Below are 13,628 nucleotides of genomic sequence, written 5' to 3'. Positions count from 1 at the left end.
TCCATTTAGATGAATGACAGTCAAAATCTGATCCATAATAATACAGTATTTAATTTGCTTGGATTAAATCAAAGAATTAAGAATCGGATGAGGATGAGGATAAAAATGCTCCCAATGAGATAGCTGCTGATTAAGATAATTTAATTCTCCCATGGTTCAAGACATGCCAGTTCTAGTCCATGTGTTCAATGGAAAAAAAATCAAAAAGATGAATGGAAAAGATCCATATTTAAGGTTCGTCCTATTTGTACAAGATTCACATGAAACAACCATAAATGCTGGACAACTCACCACATTTAACAAAGACAGCGCCTTGAGTACAGCCCTTGACCTAATATCCTCACTAAATCCCTGAAACATGAATTGACTGCATATATTAATCAGCTTTAGCTAACTGCAATCCTGAGGACATACATTGACACCAAACTTGAACTATTTATATGATGATTATCAGAGTGATTAATTTTAGAAAATAATCATGCAAATCATTGAAATAAAACATGTAAATCAACATAAGAGAGATAAGAATATTTGCTTGCTTTGCTAGAGCTCTTTGCATATGAATCAAGGACAACTATCAATAAGTCATCTCAAATGACCAAATCATGGGACCTGCATGCAAAGGTTTGACCAAACTAATTTTTAATCCGTCCAATAAGGCCCTTCCAATGTACTGCATAGAAAAATATTTACTATAACCTGACAAGAATTCCAGTTTCAGCAAGTTCTTCCCAACCTTGAAAAAATAACGGAATTTAGATTTCCTCCCAGGTCCTCTTGTGGATGTCTTCAATAAATATTTTCCATTTCTAAAACTTGAATCAGTACCATCAGAAAAATAATCAAAATATAACTGTCAGCATCCATTGATATTATAATTTCAAAAAGAACAGTATGAATTCAAATTGTAACATTACTGTTCAAACCTGTTTCTTATTAGCAGTTGACTTGATTTGCCATAAAACTGTGGCATGTGCCACATCGTGATAGATCAGCAACCATAAGGGTACGGCTGTTTGCACAGCTTGAAGTGCAGTTTCAGTTTCACAGTTCACTCCATTGAATTTACTCTCAGATTCAAGTTGCAAAGGAAACAGATATGGATCCTTAAAATGACTTCTCAGTTGTTCAAAACAAAACTTCAGAAGTACATTAATTTGACTCAAAAGCTCTGTGAAAGGTTCTAACAGTTTCTTGAAAGTATTACATCTTTCCTGGAGCCTCTCGATGAAGATATCTTTCAGCAAGGTGCCCTGACTTCATGAAAAAATTTAATGGTGAAATACAGTGTCTCGAAATTTTTAGCCTTAACAACAGAATTATTATGACTAAAATATATAAATCTATCAGTAAAAGTTCTATGACAAGTTAAGTATCATCACACCGCTGATATATACAATTGATGTTCCAGAAAAGCTCTTGAATCCAGATTAGATTGTGCTTGTGCAGCCATAGCCTTCCACACCATTGCCTGTTAACACAAGTTGAATATTGACAGATATTACATAAATCATACTGCTCTTCTACAGAAACATGTAGAATAACTGTTCTTTTCTTGTATTAACATAGCTGCTGAATTTCTAAAGAGAATCTTTGTGTACCAGAGAATGAAAAATAACTTGACGTTTTTGTAAGAATAATTCAATGCATGATAGAACATCATCAATGAGCTGTTCTTTAATATGCAGCTTGCCATCCATCAACCATTTTTTCCAATCAGAAGCCAGAACTGAATGTGCCAAACGTAAAACATTGATAGAGAAGTGACTGAACTGCTGATGGGAACCACAGATTCTATTATGTTGGTCAGCACAGATCTTTTCATTTGCCACTTTAATTGCACTTACATGCACTGAACCACATATTGGATATGTAGATGTAGAGGAATGCAAGTCAGATGAAAGTGACTCTGCAGAGTGTAAAGCAAGCAATTGAGTTTCCATACGCATGAAGCTTCCTTCAGATGTAAGTGGAAATTTATCAGTTTCAATGAAAGAGCTTCCACATTTGGAACAGCGAGTATTTTCTGAAACAACTTTAACTTCATTACTTTCCAGTCCTAATTTTTGCCCTTTTATTTTATCTTCCACACCAATTCCATATTTATCTGAACTTTTGTTGATATCAACCTCTCTTGAAGTGCAGTCAGCTCTGTGCATACTTTTAATTATTGCATCCAATTGATCAGGCATCTGCATGCTGCTTGCCTCCGACTCAGAATGTCTTATGACATTATATGTAGCAAGACCTTCATTTTCTGAAGTGATTCGCATGCGTTTTAGTAATGGTTCACTTCCTGAGGTGTCCTTAGCTTGAGCCCAGTTGACTTTGTTGCTATCAATGGAGACATTGAAGACAGCTATTATCCCATCATATTCAACAAAAGGCAAATCATTTAAATTTGTATTCAGTATTACTTCCATAACTGTGTCAGTGTCATCCAACTTTTCTTGAGCAAACACATCCTTATTTTGATCAGAGCATGTTATTATGTCCTGGTCCTGCAATCATACCGCGACAGACATTTGTTGCATGAATCAGCCAAACAGAGTACCTTGTATAAATTCTACTGTGATTTTAGAGATAGATGGAGCCTTTATGAAAAAAGATTATCAATAATTCCTGCACACTAGCATTGATCCAAAATGGATCTTGAAATTCAGAACAAGGAACTTGAACAGTAAGGAGACATCAGATGCAGAAACAGAGTCGAAACAGGAAAATAGCACAGAAAGCACCTAGACGGAACTCTGTGATAGATACTTTATGTCGCTGACTAATGATTATTCTAGAATGATGTGGGTCACTATTCTAAGGGAGAAATCTGAAGCACTGGAGAAATTCAAAATATTCAAAGCTAGGGTGGAGACAGAGATAGGATTGAAGCTAAAGTGTCTAAGATCTGATTGCATTGGAGTCTGGACTCCACGATGTTTACAGGACTGTCCACCACATGTGCCAAACTTGGAATTTGAACCAAACAGACATTTTCCTTGTCTTTTGTCTCTGTAGAATTTTTGCTTGGGCCAGGAGAACTCTATTGTGATGGGAAATCTATAAATGTAAGGTTTTTTCAAAGAGATGTCTTGGAGTTGGAGAATAGATGGAATATTGAAGAATTCAGCTGTCCATACAGGAGAAAAGATAGCAGAAGCAGAGGACAAGAAATTCAGTCCCACTTCTTGTCATTCTTTTTCCCAAAGTAATAAAGCAAGGTAGTCAATTGCCACTACCACAACACTGATTTTTCCTCCACAAATCTGTATTGTGTGAGTTCAATTGTAGGGTTTTATTCTGTTTTTGAACACAGTATTCTCATCTCTAAAAACTTCATTTGCAATAGCAAAAAGAAAGTAGTTCAAGTTTTGGTTGGTTCTTAGACTATAATTTAAAAAGATTACGGATTAAGCGTTGTTTGGTGTTTATTTTACTATGCTCAATGGCATTCACATTAATTGAATTTGTTCAGGCTACCCCCAAAAGCATGTTACTATTTATTTATATGAGACAACACAAATTCTAACAAAAGGCACAGTTTAAAATTCATGAATGGTATAAGCAAACCATTCTTGCGTAATGATAATAGTCAAGTACTGAATAAAGGAAGCGTGCATCTTAGCTTGAAAAAGTTAGAAACTGAATTTTCCTTACCATCTGAAACTGATGGAATTGTGAGAGCAAAGCTAGTGTGTACTGGCGCTGGCCAATGTGTGCCACCATCACTCTTCTAACCTACGTCGTCGAAGGAATGCTTGAGATAAGCATATAGCTAACAATGTTACTGAAACCAATTCAAGTAATGTTGTACTAGAAATTAATCAAACAATTTATAAACCAAGTAGAAGCACCATTGATGGCGTTAATGCCAATGGAGGGGCAAGACTCAACAAACGGCGTTCGTGCTCATGCATTGGATTGGCAGCCCCACAGTAACCACATTCCACCCTGCATGCTTATTGATGAATAACTTAATCTTTGATTTCTCTCTGCTGTAGAATATAAAGTTTATTCAAAACACAGACCAAAAATCATAACCACTAATCTAAATTTCTCAATATTTGCCACTGTAAATTGCCTCTTTTAATGACCTTTTAAATAAGCTAAAGAAATAGCATGATAAGATTTTTTAACCAGATTCCACAATCTTGTAATCTTTCAGTGTTGCACATCATGGAGAGGGGCAGCAACTGGATTTGTTCAATGTTTTATAAATTGCTTCAGGTTTGCTTATTCACAGAAATAATTATATCTTGTCCCATGTGTTTCCTACTTTAATAGTTGAGCAAGCTCTCAGGTTTTACTTGTTTACAATCTATATTCCCCCATTCTACAACAAAAAATTCATCGAATTCAACTATTCAGTATTTATAAGTAACCAAGTTTGCATAACTACCAGATTGTATCATCAACAAATGTGATGGGGAGGGCACAAATAATGCATGGTGTAATCAGACCCTTGCATTCTCTACAAGCCAAAGCTACTGAACTTGGTGCTCCGTGCCATTTTTTATTCCCAACATTTGCATGCTCCATATTATAGAAATGTTATGCTGTCAATTTAATTTATAAGAATCCTGTATGCTATGGCCTGCAACAAAGAAATAAATACTAATTTAAAATGATATTTATTTTACTTAAAAAACCTAGAAAACTTTAAGATAGCCCCATCACACATAATCTAGTAATGGAGAACCAAACGGCATGGAAAAAGCTATTATGTTTCAAAGAGAAAGCACATTTTGAAAATTATACGTAGTTGAATATTTTAAGTTGTTTGATTATGAAAGACTCCAGAAAATAATGAAAAACTTATAGGTATGTGAACTTAGGTGTACAATATTCGAAGATCAATGAAGATAGTATATTCCTTGACATTTGACATTTACATTCATGTTCATGAAAGCAAAATATCACGTTTGCCAAAATCACCAAAAGTTCTTAATTGAATATACAGTTTGTGCTGTCGGTTGAATGAGAGGTCTATGATTATAATCATTTAGAGAACCATGAAAAAATTATAAGTAAAATTGTAAGAGTCTATGGAGATTCATAGCAAAATTGTATCCCATTGCATTCAACAGTCAACTTCATAAATTCAAGAAAAGGTATATGATTACAGTAGTCTTTGGAGCATGATAACAATGTTGTAGTCCTTTGTAATATTTCTTAATGGAATACAGCATTTGTCCTGTTATAATGCAATGAAGCTCAACCAATTTACCTATCCAGAACTTATGGTGCATGAATGCAATCAGCAGCATTACTTACCATTGACAAGTGGCATGAAATGGAAAAAATCTATTTCAACAAACACATCAAGAAGAAGGTTTTTTAAATAATTTATTGCCTTTGGTCAACAAATTGTCAAATACCATTATCTCAATGGTTCAAGTTTATGCAATCAAGAGGAAAAGGTTATTACTATTGTAGATTTGATCAAATAATTCGTTTAAACAAGACAAATGTTTCTATTTTGATTAGTATTGCAAAATAAATGATAGATGCATTGTTCCACTTTAGCATTCTAGCAGCTGCACACTTGAGCTAAACAGGATGGCTTGCTTCAGTGGTTTCAGATTTAGGTTTCAACTATATGTGCTTATATTATAATATGCAAAATAATTTTTGACAGCTCTAGCTGAGTTCAAATTAATTTCCACAATCTGATAATGCTAATAAATCAGATACGCATGCCCTCTCCCAGCTTTCAATTTTCTTAATGGGCATTGCAGCATAGCAAGTTGATCTTCTACTGGTGTTGACTATTCCTACCTTTTGTTAAAATTTCACCTGCCTCTCTCCCTATTAATTTATAGTTTCTTCTCTTCTTAGGTTTTGTGATTGGAATATTGGTTGCAATATGAAACTAGACAGTTGTCACTAGACTAGTGCCCCTGTTAGATTTGAAGGGGAATCATAGAAGATATATACTATGTTACCCTAAGTTTCTAGGACGGGGGGATGGGGAAACGGGTTTCCGGGACGTTTCTTTTTTTCCCGGAATAGGGGCCGGCTATATATATAATATATATATATATATATGGAAATCTGAAATTAATATGACTTGTAACACAGTAAACATTCATCATAGCAACATAATAACATTTATAAATTAGAATCTAAATTCTAATTCTAAAATCATTGAATCAATAATCAATGACCATTCATCAAATCATCATAGAACTAACAACATAGCATCAAACGAATCAAATTGAATCATCATAGAATAAGATTAAGAACATAGGATAGCATCATGATCAAATGAATCAAATGAGAGTTCAAATTTCAATTTCATACATTCATAGATATAATTCATTGAAACAATGAAAAGTATCACTATCAAGTATCATATCATATATCAAAATATTTAAATAAGCAAAGGCTGCAAGTTTCAACTTTCAACAAAATGAAAAAGTTAAAGTAATAAAGACTTAAAAGTGTCATATCATATATCAAGATAATGTATCGATGTATCATATAATGTCAAAAGACTCGAAGTCTCAAACTTCAAAGTCAAAATGAAAACAAAAATAGCATGATGCTGCCCCTAATCTTGATCCACATCAAACTCACTGTCACTATCAGCCTGAGCCTTAAAGGTTGCATCATCCAACGGAATGCCAAGCAATCCCTGCGGTGTGTCATCCTCATCAACCCAGGTGGCGTCTTCGGGATTAATATCCCACCGTAAAGCTAGAGTTTGTCGATACTTTGGAGTCTTACAATCCACAAGTCACGGAGCACTATGCACAGCCACTAACTTCTCCGCTCATTTAGAGGTAAGCCTATTCCTTTTTATGGAGTGGATAAAGCTATATGTAGACCAATTCCTCTCTGTAGTAGAGGAACTAGCAACCTGTGAGAGGAAACGAATGGCAAGTGACCTCAACTCTGGTGCATCTGACCCACCCCATTGCCACCATCCAACAAGGTTTTTTTGTGCCATTTGTCATGTCCCCATTTCTCTAGTGGCTATATTGATGTTTGAATTTGCTTGACATCCATCCCCACAAGCAAATTCACAGTGTAAGGGGATGATTGTTTAGCCAAAGGGGTCTTTTGTTTAGACATATTTTGCTTTGGTGAACTTATAATAATATAACTTTATAATTTTATGTTATAAAGTTACTTTTTTCTAAATATAGAAAAAGGTTAATAAAAGTAACTTATAAGTTGCTAATTAATTCAATAAGTAACTTTATTTAAAAAGTTACATGGCCCTCTTCCCTAGGCAATTTAATAACTTAAAAGGTGGTCAAATTTCATGTTGAAGCTACCCTTGAGGTTGAGCGTTCAAATGGAGGGAGAATAAGATTCTTTAGCATCTTTGGAGATGCCTTGTGGAGGTTCGATGAGTTTATGAAGCCACTTTTTGAGAAGAGGCGATTCCTTGAGTTTTATGAATTTTATGCATCCTTTGGATTGTGGAGGTCTGCAGCAGCACGAATTTGCCTAAGCAGCCTTTGGAGGACGTGACTCCTTCATATTTAGGTGGTGTGGACGAAATCCCACACTCCTCTCTTCACTACAGCAGCACCATTAGAGGTTAATTTGGACTTTGGGGTTCGATTTCCTCCAAGATTTCATTCTTCGCAACAAAGTCAGGTCTGTAATATAAGATCTGAGCATTTGGATGAGAGATTGCAGCAAGAAATAAGCCACAAATGCCAGCCGTACCATTCTCTTGCCTAGGAATCCATTGATAAATAAACTAAAGGGTTTTGGCACCACTATTGGTGTGTGAATTCATTGTGGGATATTAATAAGTGATCACAGTTGGTTTGGTGTGAAGAAAATATCAGATTTGGGCAGCAGCAGCAATTCTTTGAGGAAAAGAGACATAATTTGGGAATCTTGCCTGGAAAGAATTTGGAATTCCAACTGGGTCTGAATAATTCTTCAATATTAGTTTTTGGTAATTATCCTAGATTTAAATAAAGTCATTTGCAGCCATTAGTAGCAGCTAGAGGTGCTTGGTTCAGTCACTGCTTTATTCCAGGCTCAAATTCCACCCTCAAACCCCAGCATTGGACTTGAACGGCTTAATTCTATCACGAATCCTCTTTATTGTTTATTTGTACTTGCTGCAATTAATAATCAGAAGTCTGGAAACTATTATCAGTTCTATATTTATTGTATCGCATTTATAATTTTCCATGTATTGTCAAAAATCCAAAAAACTACAAAAAAAATTGAAAATACAATAAACTTCCAAAAACTCTTTTCGCTGGTCAAAGAATTTGAATTTGTAAACAATCAGCAGTTTGGATAAGAATTCTAGTCAGGGATCTTTCACCATTATTGCTCTATCCATCTTGGCCTCTGGTGAGCTAAAGTTTGGACCATCAAGGTTTGTGAAGGCAACTCATTGCTCACAAAGTCTACCAAATTCCTCAACTGAATACATCTTTTGAAGGGCCTTTATAATCCCACGTCTCACCTCGGCATCCTCACTAGGAGCGCACCTTCCAGGCCTGGGCTCATACCATTTTGGGTTTAGTGCAAAAGCCACCATATGAAGTGGAGTGTTCATAGCATTCCACCTTCGCATGAAAATTGGGTGAATGTACTCCTCATATAAGTCCAACGACTGATCGTGAGCCAAAAATATCTCCTTCATCTTCTGAATCATGTTGTCAACAATCTCATATATCTCTCCAAGGCTAGGAGAGTCCGTATCAGCATATCTAGTGACATCTACAACAGGAGAGATGATGGAGCAAACATATCTGCAATAAGAATAAGAACAAAATGTTAAAAATCAGAATTTTTAACGTAAAATCAGAATTTTTTTAATTAAATGACTAAAAAATCAGAAATTTTTTTATTTAAAATCAGAAATTTGAAAATTTAAAAATTGAAAGAAATTTCTGATTTTTAATTATATATGACAATCAACATGTCTTACCTCACAGCGGACCACCAATTGTCATCAAGGATCGTTGTTTTATGGCTTTTCCTTTAGAAGTGTTTGCACTTTGCAGTAAGCCATCTATTCCACTCTGAATTCACTTCCATCATCTGTAGAGCATCATGCACCTCAACCATCCTCTCTAACAAAATGTAGTAACTGGCATATCTTGTCTCTAAAGGCTTGCAAAATTCCTTCTTTGAAAATGTCCTGAAGAGAGCAAGTGAGGTGTGGTGGTTGCAAATGAACATTTGAACATCTCTACCATGTGTCCCCATGTCCTTCAATGCATGAACACAACATGGAGTCCAAAAGATGTGCTTGTAAGCACCTGCCATCATCAAACTAGCCAATTTGCACACACGTGTTGAATCAGTGATCACCTAAACAACATTTGAGGGCCCAACCTCCTGTATGGCCTCTCTCAGAATGCTAAACTGAAAATTTGCATCCTTGCGTTTCCTTGAACAATCAATGGCTCTAAGAAAATAAGAGTCAGCTATGCATGTGACCATGATGTTGATGAGTGGCTGATAACTAATATCGGTCCACCCATCCATCACAATGGAACAACCACTCTTCATCCAAGTACGCCTCATATCCTCCATCACCAAACTCACCTTCAAATATGCTTTGTCAAGGGGGATAGTGTGTAGTTTATGATCTCCAGGGGGTACAAAAGAGGGACCAATATTACCTACGTCTTTCATCATTTTCTTGAAGGAGAACGGGCCACATGAAATGGGATGGCATGGGCATAAAAGAAATCAGCAACGGAACTCTCTACCAATTCCCGTGCTTGCACATTAAACAAATTTGTAACTGACACCGGCTGCTCACTATCACTAGCCTTCCTCTTTCATTTTTTTATTTTTTTGGCTCCCACACTATGAATGTCACTACCACTAGATGACATAAGGTGAACACTACGAGAATGGGTAGATGACTGTGAGGGTTGAGGCATTACAAAGGGCAGACCTTTAGACTTGCATTCAGCCTCCATGAGTAATCTATAACACTCTAACTTTACATCCTCCTTTAGATTTTTACAATATTTAACTCCTTTGCCCATAACACCCAAGAAATGAGACCACACCCTTGTGTAGATCCCTCTAATTTCACCTTCGCATACATGACACTTATACACCCTACATCCACCCAAATTTTTCTTTTTGGCATATGTGGGATGAACAAGGCAAAGTAGAGGTTTTTTAGGGTTAAAAGGGCCTTATGCGAACGGTTTTAAGACAAATGAAGGGATTTCAAATTTGTTAGGTTCATGTGTTGATTCACCCCCAACACTTCCACTACCACCCACAATTGCAATTTCTTCCCCTTCCCACTCTTCATCACTACCATCACTCCTACTGCCGTCACTCATGTTTAATGAGTGAGTCTACTAAATAATGCAAGCTCAAAATTCTGAAATATAAGGAAAAATAAATAAAATCAGACTTTTTTTCTTGAAACTATGGAAAAATAATTTTAAATTTTAAAAATGGAACATGGGCTTACCTTCAATGCTCCAAATCTGAAATTTAAACCCTACAAATGGCAAATCCAAATAGTCTTGCGATTGCTTCTTAAATTTTCTTTCTTTTCTTCAAACCCTAGGTGCCTGAGCAATAAAATTCACAATTCACACTTCATAGTCTTTTTTTTCCTTGCTCAAACCAAAATCAAAATGTTGATTTTATTGTAGCTATGGTCGGAATCCACGGGCCTACATAAATAACACAAAGCTTGTGATTATATTGATAATATAATTATTATATTATTAGTTGTGAGATAATATAATTGTATTATGTTAAAATATAATTATATTATAATTATTATATTATTAATTGTGATAATATAATTATAGTTATAATTATTAATAATATATTAATATATATAATCATTAATATTTAATTATTTAATATTATAATAAAGTATGGTGTCCCTTGGTGAAAGGGCACCTCTTGCATATATATTATGAGATGTGTGATCTGATTGAGGGCAGAAGGAAATAATAAAAAAAATATATATATAGGCAATACCTGGGACTTTAACATGGTATCAGCGCTGGGAATGGATGAGGGGAGAATAAGACTATTATCTTAATAGCATTATAATTTCGGAGGCATATATATATATTTTATATCTATTGCCATTATTGGGAATCAAAGAGATTTATGCTGCCATCGTCCAATGTTTAATTTTTTTTTATATTGGGGCCAATATTGAAATATTCACAATTGTTAACATTGTCGTAGCTTGCATTTGTGCTGAGGTATATAGGCAGTTGAATTCGTGATTTTTAATAATCTAACGGGAACTATTGTAGAAGGGTTGAAATAAAGATTACTGGCTAAACATTTGACGACATGGAGAAATATTGTTGAAGATTAGGTTTATAGCAGCCGGATGTTAATCCCGTTGAGGCAAGCGGAAAAATATTCGATTTATGATATTATCGTGAGCCTCTTCCCGTGTAAGGCATGAAGAGCCGAACATATGTTTGGGGGCGAAATATCAATGTTGTGAGCCTACCCCTTTCCTTATCTTGACGCACTTGTATTCTAACAAGTTCTTCAAACCATGAGCTTTGCCCCTCTGCGCAGAATAAACGTAAACTATAGAGGACAAACAAGTGTGGAACTAGTGGCATTATAATTCTCAGAGGTATTCGAGAACAAGGTGAGGAATGTGATGACAGTATATGTTAAATAGAGTTTTCCTTCTCAATGATGCACTTATGCTTAGTGACTTACAACGTTGGCATAAGTCTCTATATTGATTAATCTATCTTCAATTCTGGTAATTGCTGCAAGTAAAGGTCAGAGTCTATTTTTTTGTAATCTGCTCTATTCTGGAAATTAAAGCAAACCTCCTCTTTTGATTTGTATGCAATTTATGTATGTCATATATGATCTTAGCAAACTGTTGATGTCCACTCTACACTACATGAGCGACTAACAATTGCATGTAATTTGATCTATGCAATCGAAGGGAGATGGGTGGGGAATGGAATGTGTGGTTGGAGGAGGCAGTGAACAAGTTAGAGAAACTGAAGCGTTCAAGGTCACCCAGGCCATTGTTCACACAATGTCATGCACATTCTTTGCTTACATCTCCAAATTATTATACACACTTAAGCCACAAAGAATTCTAGACGTTTGATAGTTTGAGGGCATGGGATCAATCCGCTGTGGAGGTTGAGTTTTCAGAGCCTACTTTTCAGTATTGGATGTCTAACTTTTGTAGCACGGGATTCCTTATTTGTCCTCCAAGGTTTGCTGCAAATATGGTAGTGATGACATCACTTGGAAGTATCAGTCCTCTGTTATCTCTCAATGGTAGACCAACAACTGATTAAAAGGTTGCTATTTTTCTGATGCTTTAAATCATGCATCAATTATTGATGGCATTCGTCTTTCTGAGAGGCAGTGGCAAGCAGATTCTTTTGTGTATAAGCATTGTGATATGACCCATCTTGACCAATTGTTGTCATGTTGTAAACATAAGAAGAAAGTTGTTGTCTCCGACAGGCCGAAGGGAAAATCCATTCAAGCGATGCCCCGTTGAAGGACTCTCCACAGACATCTGATCAGTGTGTCTTTGGACCTTCTGTAGATAGCATACTTACTCCTGAGGCTGTTGCCATATTAGTGAAGACAAATGGGGTGTCTAAGCACACTAGGCATAATAAGGCTAATAATGTCAACAATTCAGCTTCCTTGAACCCTATTAGTAATTCGGCACAAGCGTGGAAAGGAAAATCAAGAGAAAATCAAATTAAACAAACAACTTCCATACTTAGTGGGTAATATTGTTGAGATATTGAAGATGAACACTGAGGAAGAAGCCGATTAGTTTCTTCAAAGAGGAAGAACGTATACAGATTGCGATTAGGTTCTTCGAAGAGGAAGAATCAACATTCAGAGGGAGCCTGACATTTCAGCTTCAAAGGCAACTGCTAGAGGATCTGCTTTATTTGATTTCCAAGGATCTTGATCATATTGATTTAGAGGGAGTAGACCATGTCGAGATGGTTTCTCTAGTGATCAGGAAATTGTAGCAGTTAGAGGAATCTATGATTCTTGAGATTAAGTTCAATGTGATATCCCTAGATGGATGGATACTTGGTGGGCTTGGGATTCACCAAGGGTGATGCAAACCTTCGAGACAAACTTGGAGATATGGAAAAATGAAGCTCTAATTGAGAGGGAGGCTCAACATTATTGATCTTCTGTGATTTGATAATACATTTCTCTTTGAGAGAGACTTGAGGTGAAAGTCCTTATCTCCACCCTCTAATATGGTTCATGGTGGATGTCATGTGTGTGACTCCATGACTTCATTGGTTCAGTGCTTGTTGAGCCCCTATGAACATTATTGAGAGGTGACGATCTCACAATGATGAACACTTGTACTTTTGATCATTATTGTAAGGTGACGATCTTGCAATATTGATTGACCATACCATCATGATGAATATCATGAGACGTGATATTTGTGGATAAGCCATGATGGTTGATATTACATAAAGAGATATTCATGGTGGATATTATGTGACGTAATATCCGTGGACATGCCATGAAGTAATATCCTTAAATGCCATAATGGTGGATATCATGAGACGTGATATCTGTGGACAAGACAAGCCATAATGGTGGATATTACATTATGTAGTTATGGTGGATATCATGTGACGTGATATCCGTGGATATGCCAT

The 13,628-nt window shown here is 35.9% G+C and overlaps 1 protein-coding gene across 10 annotated transcripts in view; it reads right to left on the bottom strand.

The window, feature by feature from the left end:
• Nucleotides 1-488: 488 nt before the first annotated feature.
• LOC131068215 (uncharacterized) overlaps nt 489-13,628 on the bottom strand; it is a 56,645-nt gene continuing 43,505 nt past the window's right edge. For 3 of the 10 annotated variants that reach the window (XM_058003398.2, XM_058003399.2, XM_058003401.2), the window contains 7 exons: nt 4,394-4,588; nt 3,849-3,945; nt 3,652-3,732; nt 1,602-2,501; nt 1,385-1,471; nt 927-1,253; nt 489-736 (listed from right to left, as the gene is read on the bottom strand). In XM_058003398.2, coding sequence (XP_057859381.1) covers nt 578-736; nt 927-1,253; nt 1,385-1,471; nt 1,602-2,501; nt 3,652-3,732; nt 3,849-3,945; nt 4,394-4,533 — 1,791 coding nt within the window. In that variant the 5' untranslated portion in view covers nt 4,534-4,588 and the 3' untranslated portion in view covers nt 489-577. Of the gene's footprint in view, nt 816-926; nt 1,258-1,384; nt 1,472-1,601; nt 2,502-3,651; nt 3,733-3,848; nt 3,990-4,393; nt 4,589-8,296; nt 8,730-13,628 lie in introns of those variants that run through there. The other 7 variants (XR_009111959.2, XM_058003400.2, XM_058003403.2 and 4 more) reach the window with 7 other exon arrangements.

Source organism: Cryptomeria japonica, chromosome 1, assembly GCF_030272615.1.
Source record: "Cryptomeria japonica chromosome 1, Sugi_1.0, whole genome shotgun sequence".
NCBI classification, from domain to species: domain Eukaryota; kingdom Viridiplantae; phylum Streptophyta; class Pinopsida; order Cupressales; family Cupressaceae; genus Cryptomeria; species Cryptomeria japonica.
Note: the sequence above shows the minus strand (reverse complement) of the source record. Positions and strands in the feature narration are given on the sequence as shown.